Source organism: Hippocampus comes, unplaced genomic scaffold (genome assembly GCF_001891065.2).
Source record: "Hippocampus comes isolate QL1 unplaced genomic scaffold, H_comes_QL1_v1.1 scaffold64, whole genome shotgun sequence".
In the NCBI taxonomy this organism is placed as follows: domain Eukaryota; kingdom Metazoa; phylum Chordata; class Actinopteri; order Syngnathiformes; family Syngnathidae; genus Hippocampus; species Hippocampus comes.
The window spans coordinates 514,247-527,016 of NW_017842053.1; the positions used below are offsets into that span (position 1 = coordinate 514,247).

At 44.3% G+C, this 12,770-nt stretch overlaps 1 protein-coding gene across 4 annotated transcripts in view; it reads left to right on the top strand.

Moving 5' to 3' along the window:
* Positions 1-37: 37 nt before the first annotated feature.
* The window catches only part of mark1 (MAP/microtubule affinity-regulating kinase 1), a 31,532-nt gene continuing 18,799 nt past the window's right edge, over positions 38-12,770 (top strand). For 2 of the 4 annotated variants that reach the window (XM_019859890.1, XM_019859891.1), the window contains exons 1-3: positions 38-523; positions 6,114-6,314; positions 9,747-9,800. In XM_019859890.1, the coding sequence (XP_019715449.1) occupies positions 473-523; positions 6,114-6,314; positions 9,747-9,800 (306 nt within the window). In that variant the 5' untranslated portion in view covers positions 38-472. The remainder of the gene's footprint in view (positions 524-6,113; positions 6,315-9,746; positions 9,801-12,770) is intronic. The other 2 variants (XM_019859888.1, XM_019859889.1) reach the window with 1 other exon arrangement.

Consider the following 12,770-nt stretch of genomic DNA (forward strand, 5'->3'; position numbering starts at 1 on the left):
AGGGGGAGAGAGAGAGAGAAACACACAAAAAGAGAGAGAGAGAGAGAGAGAGAGAGAGAGAGAGAGAGAGAGAGAGAGAGAGAGACCTCCATCCTTTCCTATAGTGGAAGGTTTTGAGATGCGCATCTTCCTTCCTGCCCACCCTTTCTCTCCCCCTCTATCGGTCTCTCCTCCCTCCACCTCCACCTCCTCCTCCTCTCGGTGCTCGTCTAGTCTGAGCCGGCCTAGCTTCCTCACGCCGAACCCCGGAACCGAACGTAAACCATCAGGGCGCGAGCCGGCCGGAGCCCCAGTTGGCCGGGCAATGCTTCGCTAATCTAGCCGCCGTTTGCGCACTTCCTGCCGGCTTGGCTTTGTGCTGAGGAAGGGGTGGGGGGGATGTAGAGAGGAAAGTGGGACCCGAAGAAGCCGCGTCTGCTGTGTGCCCGTCCGCCGAGCGGCCTCTTTGCCAGGCTCCCCCCCCTCACACAAGATGTCGACCAGGACGCCATTGCCCACGGTGAACGAGCGTGACACGGAGAACGTAAGTCGTGCATCTTTTATTTTTCGGTTTGTTTATCATGAGGCGTTGTTTCAGTGCGGGGGGTGGAAATGGCAGCGGTTAGCTAGTTCGAGGGAGGGCTAAACCGCACACCCGCCAATGAGGACTCGCCCTAGCGGCTCTTTTGCCTTCCTCTGCCGGGAAGAAAACCCACCCGGGACCAGAATAGCCCAACCACGGAAGGTGTACTTGGCGCGGATGTGACACTTGAGGGCTTGCCCGGACAACGCATTGCGTCAACCTGCGTGGTTGAATATATAGCAATGTGGAAGTAACTAACCAGGCGGGCGGGGGGTCCAGTCAATATTTAGGGTGGGGGGGACGTTATGTTGCCCTAGTTTTTCGCTCGGAAGCATCGCAATGTGACATCCATCACCTCGTGGGCCCTGAGCAACACGTTCAGTCCTGGGGGAGGTTTTTTTTGGGGGGGGTATTATTCATAGGGGGTATTATTCATACCCCCCCCCCCAGACGCGACACTGACCAGCCTGTCCTGCCCATTTTTATGAAAACATATTAAAGGGATAGTAACTATTATAAAAGAGTAGCAGTAAGGTTGAGCATGCTGCATTGCATGGTGACAGCACAATGACCACACAACCAACCCCCCACCCCGTTCAGGGCTCCCCTTGTGCTCGAAATGCTGACATTGAAATGTTTCGAGGTGCTTAAAATATGAAAATGCCTGAACGTTGGAAGTTTTAGGGTGCTTAGGATGATGGAAAATGCCTTTATCTTGCACGGCGATGTGACAATAACCACACAATTCCCTCCTTTTTTTCGGGGGTTCCATTGGTGCTTGAAATGCTTTAATTAGAATGCTTTGTATTTTTTTTGGGGGGGGGGGGTCTAGACATACTGTAATTGTCATGTTTTGTGGTGCTTCAAGTTCTGATTTGCTTGATTTTAAATGTTTCCAGTGGCAGGGATGCTTTGTATTTGGACTCGTTTGGAATACGGTACCGCACTTGAAAATTCTTTGATTGTTTTTTTTTTGGGGGGGGTAGCATAGAAAGTCATGTAATGATCAAACTTTTTGTGTGCAGTGTTCAATTGGTCCTTAAAATCCTTTAGTTGGTTGTGTTTTAATATTTTGAGTGCCTGGCATGCTTGAAATGCTTTATCATTTCAGAATGCTCAGAAATGCTTTGATTTTGCACGATGACAGCACAATTACCACGCAAAACCCCTCCCTTTTGTGTTCAGGGGTTCCACTAATGCTTGAGAGGCTTGAATTGTGATGCTTTGCATCCTTGGGAATGCTTGAGCTAAGAACGTTATTGTTTTGAGGTGCTTGAAAATGTTTGCATTCTCAGTTTTTTGGAGTGCTTGTGATGCCCATTTTTGTGTTTGTAGGACCAACTGGGACTTGGATTTTAAAAGGTTGTTATTTTGGGTGCTTGAAATGATTGTATTTGACTGTTTCAGGCTTCTTGGGATGCTTTACAATTTTTGAATTTTCAATATTTTGGTATCAATGTTAATTGAGCGCTTTTAAATTACTCAACGCGGTCGCACTTTTTTTCCACAACAAATTGCTCTCTGATTGGATAGCTAGCATTTTGCATGTCAGGTAAAATATGCCGGCACGAACTTGTAGTTTCGTTTGATTCAGAGGAACACGGAATACTTTGTGTATGGCTCAATGTCGCCCTGAAATTACAGCATGCATTACATTTCTGTAAACGTACAAGTCAGCTCAGCATCACCGAAAGTGAAAAGGCTTGGAATTTGATTTAAAAGCCTGAGCTAAGTGCTTCAACTCGACCTTTTGTAGAGGTGTGTGAACCAAATGTGTTTGACGCACTGTTTTAAAGGTCAGACCAGCCATTTTCTCTGTTTAACACTTTCGGCTGCAATGCAGACTTGACTGGAAGTTGTGATCCCAACTCTCTAGCTTTACATCGGTGCAGAAGTTGGAGCTGCACTCGATTTAAAAAAAAAAAAAAGTCTATACGCCACTGTGTGAATGTCTGGCATTTGTGATATATAAAAAAAAAAAAGAGAAGAAGCAACATAAATATTTTCAAAACTTTTATTCCCCATTAGAAAGTCAAGGTTGAACTTTTTAGACATGATTGCAAGAGGTGCGCAAGGCGTCGCATTTACGAGAGCGCCACCTATAACTCTTTGATATTTGATTTCAAGTCGCGTTCATGTTTCCATTAACGCTGTCTCGAAATGAGCGTTTGCGGCCACGTGCGCGAGGTAGTGTGTCTGCAATTGGCGAAATAAATGCCATAGACTGCGTCGCCCAAGCGCCTAGCAAGCTAACTAGCATGGCTAACGTCGGCGCGTTTCCGCTCTGATGTCGCATCACAAAGCGGGGAAGGGCAGAGAAGTCTTCTTTTTGTGCCAAGGAACTACTTTTACTGTTTTACTACATTGAGATTTTATTTAGAATTATATTTTGTATTATTTAATTATTTTTCTTTTTTTAATGTTTGCTAATGTACCTATGGAGCGCCTTATTGGAAAAGGTTACTTCCTCAAACATTTCCAAAAAAATAATAATTTTAATAAGTTTTAGCATCAAAAGCACACTTTATGGCTGTTTTTCTTCGAATGGAATTCGGGCCTTGGTCAAGGTAGACAAAATACCCAGTCAGCACAAAACCCGCAGGCTTCTGCTCGAGAGCAAAATGTGACAGGAAAAGCCGACTAGAATAGCTGGAACTTTATTTGGGGTGAATCAGAGGCCCTTCAAATGGTGGCAGATATGTGCTGATTTCCATTTAACATGAGTTTGCATGGGAGTCGTTCATTCTGAACAGTTATGAGAGGGTGTGTCAACTTGTGCAACCATTTTATCTCTGTTGTTCACTCCCCCTCTCTTAAAGCTTTCCTTTTTTTTTTTTTTTTTTTTAATTGAGCTTAAAGGTCACAGCAGTGGTGGAAAAATCAGTCTCATTTTTTTTTTTTTTAATATTATTCCCCAAATATCATTTGAACAGGGGTGTGTCGATTTTTTTATAGCCACTCAATATGTGTCGGCTGTTTAGAAAATCAATCAATAAAAGGCACTCGCACTAGCCACCGGGGCTCGAATGAGTCGGACTCCAGCTCGAGGCCCCCCAGGCCCACTCGCAACAGATCTTCGTTGCATAACAACTTAGTACCTAAGAGAGGCGGTAGGCTTTTAGTGGACTATCGCGTGTGCGTGCACGCGTGCGTCAGATTTCCGTGAAGACGTTACAGCAACCGTATGGAAAGCTGTTGGAGCATTGATTCCATATCCTCGATCTCCAGCTTAAGGTCCCTGTGCGAAAGACGACTGCTACGCTTTTTGCTGTCATTAGTAAGCCGGTTCGGCATACTCGTAGAATTATGTCGTAGAAAGATTCTGGCATCATTTTTTATTTTCAAGCTAGATGTTAAGGCCTGACCGATTAATCGATATTAGCTATTTTAAAATGGCAAAAATCATCAGATTTTTTTCAGGTTTTTATAAAAAAAATTTACACATGAACACACAGGTGTCAAACTCAAGGCACCGGAGGCCAGATCTGGTCCGCCACATCATTTTATGTGGCCCGTGAAAGCAAATCAAACATGTCAACTTCCATGCTGCTTGCTGAAATCTCTCCCAAAATGTAAAATTCTCATATGTATTAAATAAGAGACATATTGTCAGCATTTTCTTGTTACCAAAACCCCTACAGTAAATTCAACAACAGTTGAATAAACTATGATAATCGACTTCTTTTTTGAAATGGTTTCAGTCCAACGGCCCTCAAGGGAAACAAACCAAAATATGGTCTACGACAAAAATGAGTTTGACACCCCTGCATTAACACATTACAAGATCAAGATGATGGGGGAAAAAAAAATCTGAAAAAAAAAACCCGGATGTTTTTTTTTCTTTTTCTTTTTTTTTTAATTGATTTTCTCTTTGTTGTAAAGTTCAATTCTAAAGGACAAAGTAATTTAAAACAGTCACATGTGTTGCATGTAATTCCTATCTTTAGCCTTTAAGTGACCAAAAAAAGAGCTTATTTGAATCATCATATATTTTTAAAATTAATCGACGGATGAATCAGTTATTCCTCGGAATCGGCATTGGCCTCAACAAAATCCATCTGAGTTGGGCCCTACTTGTAAGCGAGTTCTACTAGTGCGCTCCAATCTTGCTGAATTGTCTGACAAGTGTGGACAAAGTGTACTAGTATGAGCGTCTCAAGTTGGATTTCAAGAAGGTGGAATCAATGCTCAACCGGCTTTCCATATCACTTGCCTCTATCATTTTATGCGGCTGGGAGTCCATGGGAAGGCACCGTTTGTGTATTGGCAGCCTTGTGACGCACCAGCCCGTCAAGAAGAACCTGTCCCGGTTCTCCGTTTTGGTTCATTCAGAGCGTTTTGGGAGCAGGCCAAGTGTTCAATCACACTTTTGTTTTGTTTCTAACCGGTTCACCATGCCAACGGGTACTCAAGGTGATGCGGAAAATCCAAATTGGTCTCTTCCAGAAATGTTTTTTTTTTTTTTTTGTCGAATGTGCCCGAGTGACTCATGGGATGTCAGCATGCACGCTGGCACTGAGGTGATGCGCGCCCTGCACGGTGTAGCGTTTCGCCGCGTGAAACAGGAGCCAGCCGGCCCTGGTTACGGCACCGGGGAATTATCCTCTGGCTGGGTGTGGCGCTCCGGGAGGAGCAGAGGATCATGGGAGCTTTGACCTCGACTGACACGGGCAGCTGCCGTTGCCAGCGTTGTATTCCCAGCTATCCGCCGCTAATTCACCTTCGCATGCCAGAACGGCGCGACTCGCGTCGGCGTGTTGTTAGAAGGCCTCTCGGCGGCGGGCTGGAATTTTTCTGGGTGTACTCTCAGAAGCTTGAAAATGAATGAGTGTCATCCGGTGCTGATAAGGTCAGTGTGTCAGTGGCGGTGGGGGGGTGCGGGAGGTCACATGGCTCTCTCATTAGATTAGCACGCAGGCTGCTACTTTGCGCCGCCGAGTGTAAACAGCGGCGCATACTCAACTTTTTGCATGCCTCGCGAGTAGAATCACAGCAAAATCAATCAGGGCAGACGATCATCGTCATTGAAGATTCGCAGCGAAATGCAGTGGAACATAAAGTATAAGTGGGAAATACAGTGACCCGTAACTAGGAATAGACGAGTTCCGATATTGTGCCCATTCCGGCTTCATTTCAAGAGGTCGTATACTTTGTGTATGCTAGCAATACTATAAAAACAACAACAAAAAAACTTTTAAGTCCTCCTTGCCAGTGGTTGGCGCTGTGCTCTGTCTATCAGGTTGACACTTTGGCCAATCCTCGTATGTCAGAAAGAATGTTGTTCTTCACCATTATCTGTCAAATTATGTTAATTAAAACGCACTTTTGAACTTATTCCGTAGTACCTGTTGTCACGCTCTCATTCACAGTGTTCTACAAAGAGGTCCGGCGTGCTTGCTTCAAGCTGTTTGCCGGTCCCATTTGAAGTTTACTCGAAAACAGACACGTGAAACGAAAGATATTAAACACTGTATATTTAAACGTTCGACCTGCATCGTAGATGTCGCAAGCGTTGCTGACGCTAACCTCTCCCCACCCGGTCTATTTATAGCATTCGTCCGTGGATGGCTTTGTGGAGCCCCCGGTCCCCCCGACAAAGTCGGCGAGTCGCCACAGCCTGCCGCGATGTCGCAACTCCTTCACCTCCACCGAGGAGCACCCGCACATCGGGAATTACCGCCTCCTCAAGACCATCGGGAAGGGCAATTTCGCCAAGGTCAAACTGGCACGACACGTCCTGACTGGAAGAGAGGTAAGAAAAGTCAACTCCTCCACACCTTGAGGGATCGAATGGATTGTCTCACAAAATACGACTTTTGTGCCCTTCTTGACTTTTGGGTGCATATTTGTCCCCTTTTGGCCATAATAAAAGTACCGACTGTTACATTGGAGTCCAGTAATTATCTCTGTGGGGTGCATTAGCATAGAATAGTCCATCAGTGACAGAAAAGGACTCCTCTCCACTTGAGAAAGTGCTTTTGGACTCTAGATCCTTGACTTAAACAGCTTGGAATCTTACTTTTGGAACAATAGCAACAAAAGGGTCACTTATGCATCCAGTTTTTTTTTTGTTTGTTTTTTTTCAGCGTATACGAGTAAGAATTTCATCTGGTCGCATTTGTGCAAGAGCACAACAGCAGGTCTGGAGACTGCGACCAAAGTGATCGCATATGCGACCTGTTTTTTTTTTCCAGCTTGCACGATTAAGAATTTCATCTGTTGGCGTTACTGGAAGCGCACAATAGTAGGCCTAAAGAATGCGACTAAAATGATCGCGTATGCGACCTGTTTTTTTTTTTCCCTTCTTCTTTTTCAAATTTGCGCGAGTAAGAATTTCACGTGATCGCGTTTATGCGAGTGCATACATTTTAACGCATAATGCGTCCGCCAGTAGGCCATTTGTTAACAAGGAATCACAAAATTCCGGCATATTATGGAGTAAGGTATCAATAAAGATGTCTTACTTAATTTGGTGGAGGTACAGATTGCGCCATTCTCGTTAAAGTCGCCAACCTGCATGGTGCCGCAGCTCTTTCTTAGCTGCTCGCATCACTCGTTCATCCTCAGAGTTTCATCCGGCGCCTGGCCACATTAGGAGTCGTGACGCCACAAATGTATTCCTCCCCCCTATTAGGAGTGCTAACGCCGTCCTTGTCGCCGGCCAATGTTAAACGGGCGTATTGGATTCCCAGGTCCAGGTCAGAAGCAGAAGGTCAGTCGCTTGCTTGCTTTGTGTGCCCGGAGCGGCTTTGCTGGCTCATCAGAATGCAAAGGCACGGATCGGAGTGCGGGAAAGAACACAAACCAATAAATGCCATGCGATCTGCATGCGAGGAGGGTGAGACAAAACAACTGAAAGTGCGTCGGGCGGGCTATCGCCTGACTGATCACCGCTTCAGATGACTCCACATTTTGGCCGTGATGCCCATGTTTTCAAATATACAGTGAAACCTTCACTTGTCCGAAGTTGTTCGAATCACTTTTTAACGACGGTACACCTCGTCATTGGACGGCCCAGGTGCAGTCCCTCGGCATTAAGTAGGAGGGCGCCGTCTTGCTATTGGTCAATGCCGAAGAACCAACCGTAGGATGATTCTTCGGTTGTCACACATGACACGTCACACTGAACAACTAGACGAACAAAAATTCTGAAATGCCAGACTTTCGTCGTCGTGGTTGTGACGTGTGCCAGACGCTTCCCGAGCAATCTGTGAGTATGTCGCACTACACAGGAAACGAGGCGTCAAGACAACCCAAAAATCAGCTACGAGACACCATGTTTGTCTGCGACACGTCTTTCGACTCGAAACCGGGCTGCATTCGTGTCATCTGATGCCGGCATTTATTATACCCTTCAATCAAGCTTTGTTGCGCAGCGTGTGCGATTTCCGCCTGTGTTCAGGTTTTCTCCTGACTTTGTTGTCACGGGTTCGCATGTCAATAGCAAACACAAATTTGACTCAGGAGGCTCTCAGCGTATTCGCACGCTTGACAGAGAACAAGTGTCCGGAAGACCTAAATTTAGACGCGCACACTCTGAAAGAGCAAACATTAGCGCAGAGCCTCGACAGTATCTGGCGAGTCTGATAACAATTAGAGAAGAAGAAAGCCTGCTGAAATCGTTGAAAGTTTCATCAATGGAAATCCAGAATTAGTACTTTTGGGACTACTTTTACTGTCTATTTATTGTTTGACTGAAATTCACGAATGGCCCTGTGTCATACGAGTCACCCTATACCATATTTTGCTCGGACAGGTTCCGTTACCTTGACAACCGGCCAGTTGAACTCTGTGATTGAACAACATTCTGATAATGAATTATAACGAATCTTGCAGCCAATGGTTGGTTTGTAGACATCCGTGCTACACCGAAACAACTGAGGGGCAATGCAATCTCTTTGGATTTATTTGGATTTTGCCCCATAGGAAATCACAGAAATGAAATTAATCCGTTTCTAGCTAAGCGATCCGCGGCTCGCGCTAGCAGCTGACGCTAGCGGTGGCAGGGAACGACTCCGTCCACAGCCCACTGACTTTTGTTTATCTTCTTTCAAATACATATTTCATGCTAACAGGGTGTCACGCATGCAGTGACTCGCTGTCAACGCATCCTGAATAATTCACAGTTGGAGAACAAAAAAAAAAAAAATGGAAATACTGGCTCAGCATGGAAGAAAGCCAATAAATCACCTGTGACCTGGGCAAAAGGAGAGATGTAACCGCCACTGTGTAGCTTCAATGTCGGGATGGAATTAAATGTCCGGACCAGCAGCTTGTGGGTCTTAAAGAAACACCGTTCCCCATGAATAACCCGCAACTCTCCTCGCTGTGACTCAACTTTGCTCTTTTGTCTGCCTGAGCAGAAATGCGCATGTTTTCTGTAACTTGCGCTGTTACGTAACAGTCATATAAAACAGTGAAGCCCCGTTTATAGTGAGGATCCAGACCCACTGGTGAGAAGTGAAAATCCACAATCTATAGACTATGGGAGAAACGGAACATGTTCAAACTTATTCATTCAATTACTTAACTCTTATTCTCACTCTCTCGGTATCAAGTGTGAGACCATTGTACATTATATCACAAAAATATTTCGTCTTTTATGAATGGATTTCCCCCAAAAGGCAGCAAAGCTACACTGTAAGACAGCGAAGTGCAAAATACGTCCACTGGGATACATTGTGATTGTGACTCTGCATTTCTTGGTATTGATTGAAGTCGTAACTTATTGTAAATGGCGGTGAGCAGGAAGGCTGTAGAGCCTGCTCAACATTTTCGAAGCGCAGCGAAGCCGATCTGTTTTCCCTTTGCCCTTTGGGCCAATCATTGAACTTGCACGCTTCACGCTGCTGACCCGTGCAACCCGCCGGGCCAAGACTGACCTGCAGAGTCATGCACAATTTTTTTTTTTCACTGCTGTCTTTTATGCTAATCTGTCCATGTTTGCTGGCGCGCCTCCATTTGCATACAGTGCACCACAGGGAAACAGTCAAGTTTTTTTTGTCAATCAAAAGCTTTTTCAAGGTGCGATTCAGCCGCAGCATGTTGTGGCAAAGCTGCCACCTGCGGGGAAATAATGAAGAGGGTTTGCTCCAAACAAAACAAAACTCCACAAGACTGGGAATTACTTTTCTAGCTCACTCTCTCCTCCCCCCCCCCCCCCCCCCGCATTTTGTCTCCCAAGGTGGCAGTCAAGATTATAGATAAAACCCAGCTGAATCCCACCAGTCTACAGAAGGTGAGTCCTCCTTGTTGTCTTTATCAGCCATTCATCACATTTTTTTCATTTCAAATATCACTTGCATTTATCTGTACAATTATGTTCCATTTTTCTTTCTTTTAATATGATAAGAGCTGGGGAAATGTTCTGAATTCCTGTTTCCTTGTCAGTGTCATTGGACATATTTGTGTTGATGCGTCAGTCCACTAAAATCATGTTCTTTTCCTCCATTGCCTAAGGACGCCGATCAATTCAATACAAGCGACAAAATTCGCGACAGAGTGCGCTAGCTCAATGCTAACGCAAGAGGGGAAACGCCGTCGATGGGCTAGCTATCGAATAGCGTAAATGTTACCGTTAGCGCTATCGGTCCTAGCTAGCTTTAACCCTTTAACCCAATGAGATGCTTGAAGAAAGTTATTACAGGAAAAGACACAATCGCGGGAATCCTAGTCTCACCCTAATATCACACTTAAATATTGTCTTAACCGAGAAGTAGCCGACAAAGCCAAATTATAACTACATTTCCACTCAGAGAAGCTAACACTGAAACCATAGAAAGAGAAAAAGCCCGAAATATCGGTTTTCCCGTTATTCTTTAAATGCTATAAAGGATTCGTTGTTGTGACATGTAACCTCAGCGTGGGTTTGATATCCTCACCTCCACTTCCCTTCCCCTTGAACCACGCCCGCCACTTTTGACTCACAGTTTGTTTTGTGGTTTGACCGCAGCCAAAAATTCCACCGCTTGCCTCATTGTGTCACTTACCTTTTGTTGAACAGTCATGACCAATAACAACAAAAGTGACTGTTTCCTGATTCTAAATCTGGCCCTTTCACCACACACACGCATACACGCACACACTGATTAAAAAAAAAAAAATATATATATATATCCTTAGAGGCAAGGAGCACACTGCTCCTAATGCTGCTGCTGCTAACGTGTGTGTGTCTTTGTGTGTGTTAGCCACCTGCTTTGAGTTTTTGCATCTAAAAATACTGCGGCTTGACTGGCAGAGGTGCTTTATTCCTCTGCGCATCACATTATCACAGCTCACCTCTCTCGATTCTGGCATGTAGCGGATGGCAAACAAATTGCCACGCGGCTGTCGTCGGCGCACATTAAAAGGCCATTACCACAATCGCGCCCTGTAAAAAACGGCAGTTAAGACCTTGATGCATCTCTTGGCTCACCCGCAGTGGCGCATGTCATTACAATATCTCATCGATATTAAATTAGCATGAAGGGAAATCAGTTTTTTTTTTTTGCCCTCCCTATCGGGCTCCCAGAAAAGTAGTAAAATATAATTCACTTGATAGCCGTTGTCATACAGCGAGCCCCCGTTTATCGCGATAAAGTGAAAATCCGCGATATAGAAAGTAGAGCGCTGCGGTACTATTAAATGTTTTTGCCGAGGATAAATAATATATGCCTGTGAGTATTGTCATACGTTACGTTTGTCTACATGTGTTTTGCGTTGTGTGTTGGGATTAAGCTAGCAGATTCTTATAAAACAAAATGATAGCATTTGTCTAAGTACACGCTGTGCAGTTAGTTGTCTTGGTTTTTGTGTTTGATGTTACCTTATACGTCGCCGATTAGTTGCACAGTTGTGCATTGTAGTGTTTCGGAAATCACTTATAATGCAAGAAAGTAGCATGGCCATGCATTGTCAGCGCATTTTTCCTTGGTTAGCAGGAAGCTGATGATGTAAAAAAAGCTTTTTAGCTGCGAGGAAACTCAATTCCCTTCATAGTTGAAGCGTTGGGAAACTGCTGTTGAAGGAATAAACACATAATGTGATGATGCAGAATGCCGAGGGATGTAACGATTCACTCAAGCACCAATTCAATTTTTGATTTTCAGTATCCTGTTTTTGATTCAATTCAATTTTTTTTTGAACAAAATGACTGACTCATTTTATCAGCAAAATATGTTTCTATCTTAATATCTGCATTTTGTCTGTGTGAGACAGCAACATTTTGTAACTTTCCAAAACAATTGAAAATGAACTAATTGGAATAAATTTTTGTCCATCAGTGTTTTGTTAATGCCAAAACTAAACATGAAAATAAATAAATGAATGTACAATGGATTTGACACCATCACAAATCCTTTTTTGATGAAAATTTCGATTTAATTTCTTTTATTTTATTTTTTTTACATTTATGCATTTTTGAAGCCGTTTTAAATCAACTTGTAATTCATTTTTGCAGAATCGTTACATCCCTAAGAATGCCTTCAAATTTAAACCGTTCCCTTGGTGGAAGTCACGCTCTTGCTTTCGAGCGTCTACACACACAAAGTCAGATTTTTTCCATTGTTCCGGAATATGTGTCTGGATTGAGTCCCCCTCCGCCAGTGCCGCTCTCTCCCGTCCACAAGCACATCTGTAATTGACTTTGATCATAATGGGATCCGACTGCAATTGTTCAGCTAATCAGCACAAAAGAGACACTCATCTCATCTGACCGAGATTCATTTCAGTGTGCGGGCTCTTTTGTTGAACAGCCCATTATGTGGTTTGTAATCTGTGCGCACACATCGCGGTAACGAGCATCGCCGCCGCTGTGGCTTGGACGAGTCTCAATTTAGGGTTCGGCCCGGGTTACAAGGTTGATCGGTCAGATTGTCCGCTGCCAGGTTGACGACGTGTAGCAAGCAGCATCAATATGTTGTGAGAGCGGTGACCAATCAGCTGGCTCGCTATGAATTATTCAGCGCGCCTTTCAGATGTCTGCTTCGGGTTGTTGTGAAGAGGGTCAACACACAAGTCGATGTCCTTTGGAGTTTTATGGAGGGTAAATGATTGCTTTTTTTTTTTTTGTCTGCATACTTTGATCACTTATTTGTTGAATTGAAAAAAAAAAGTGTCTTTGAGACTTTTCGGTCATGAATATAAAACAGCAAGTATGGCGCCAACGAGGCACAGGCCGATAACCCATTTTGTCTCGATGATAACCGAGAGTAAAAATATCGTGGCTTCA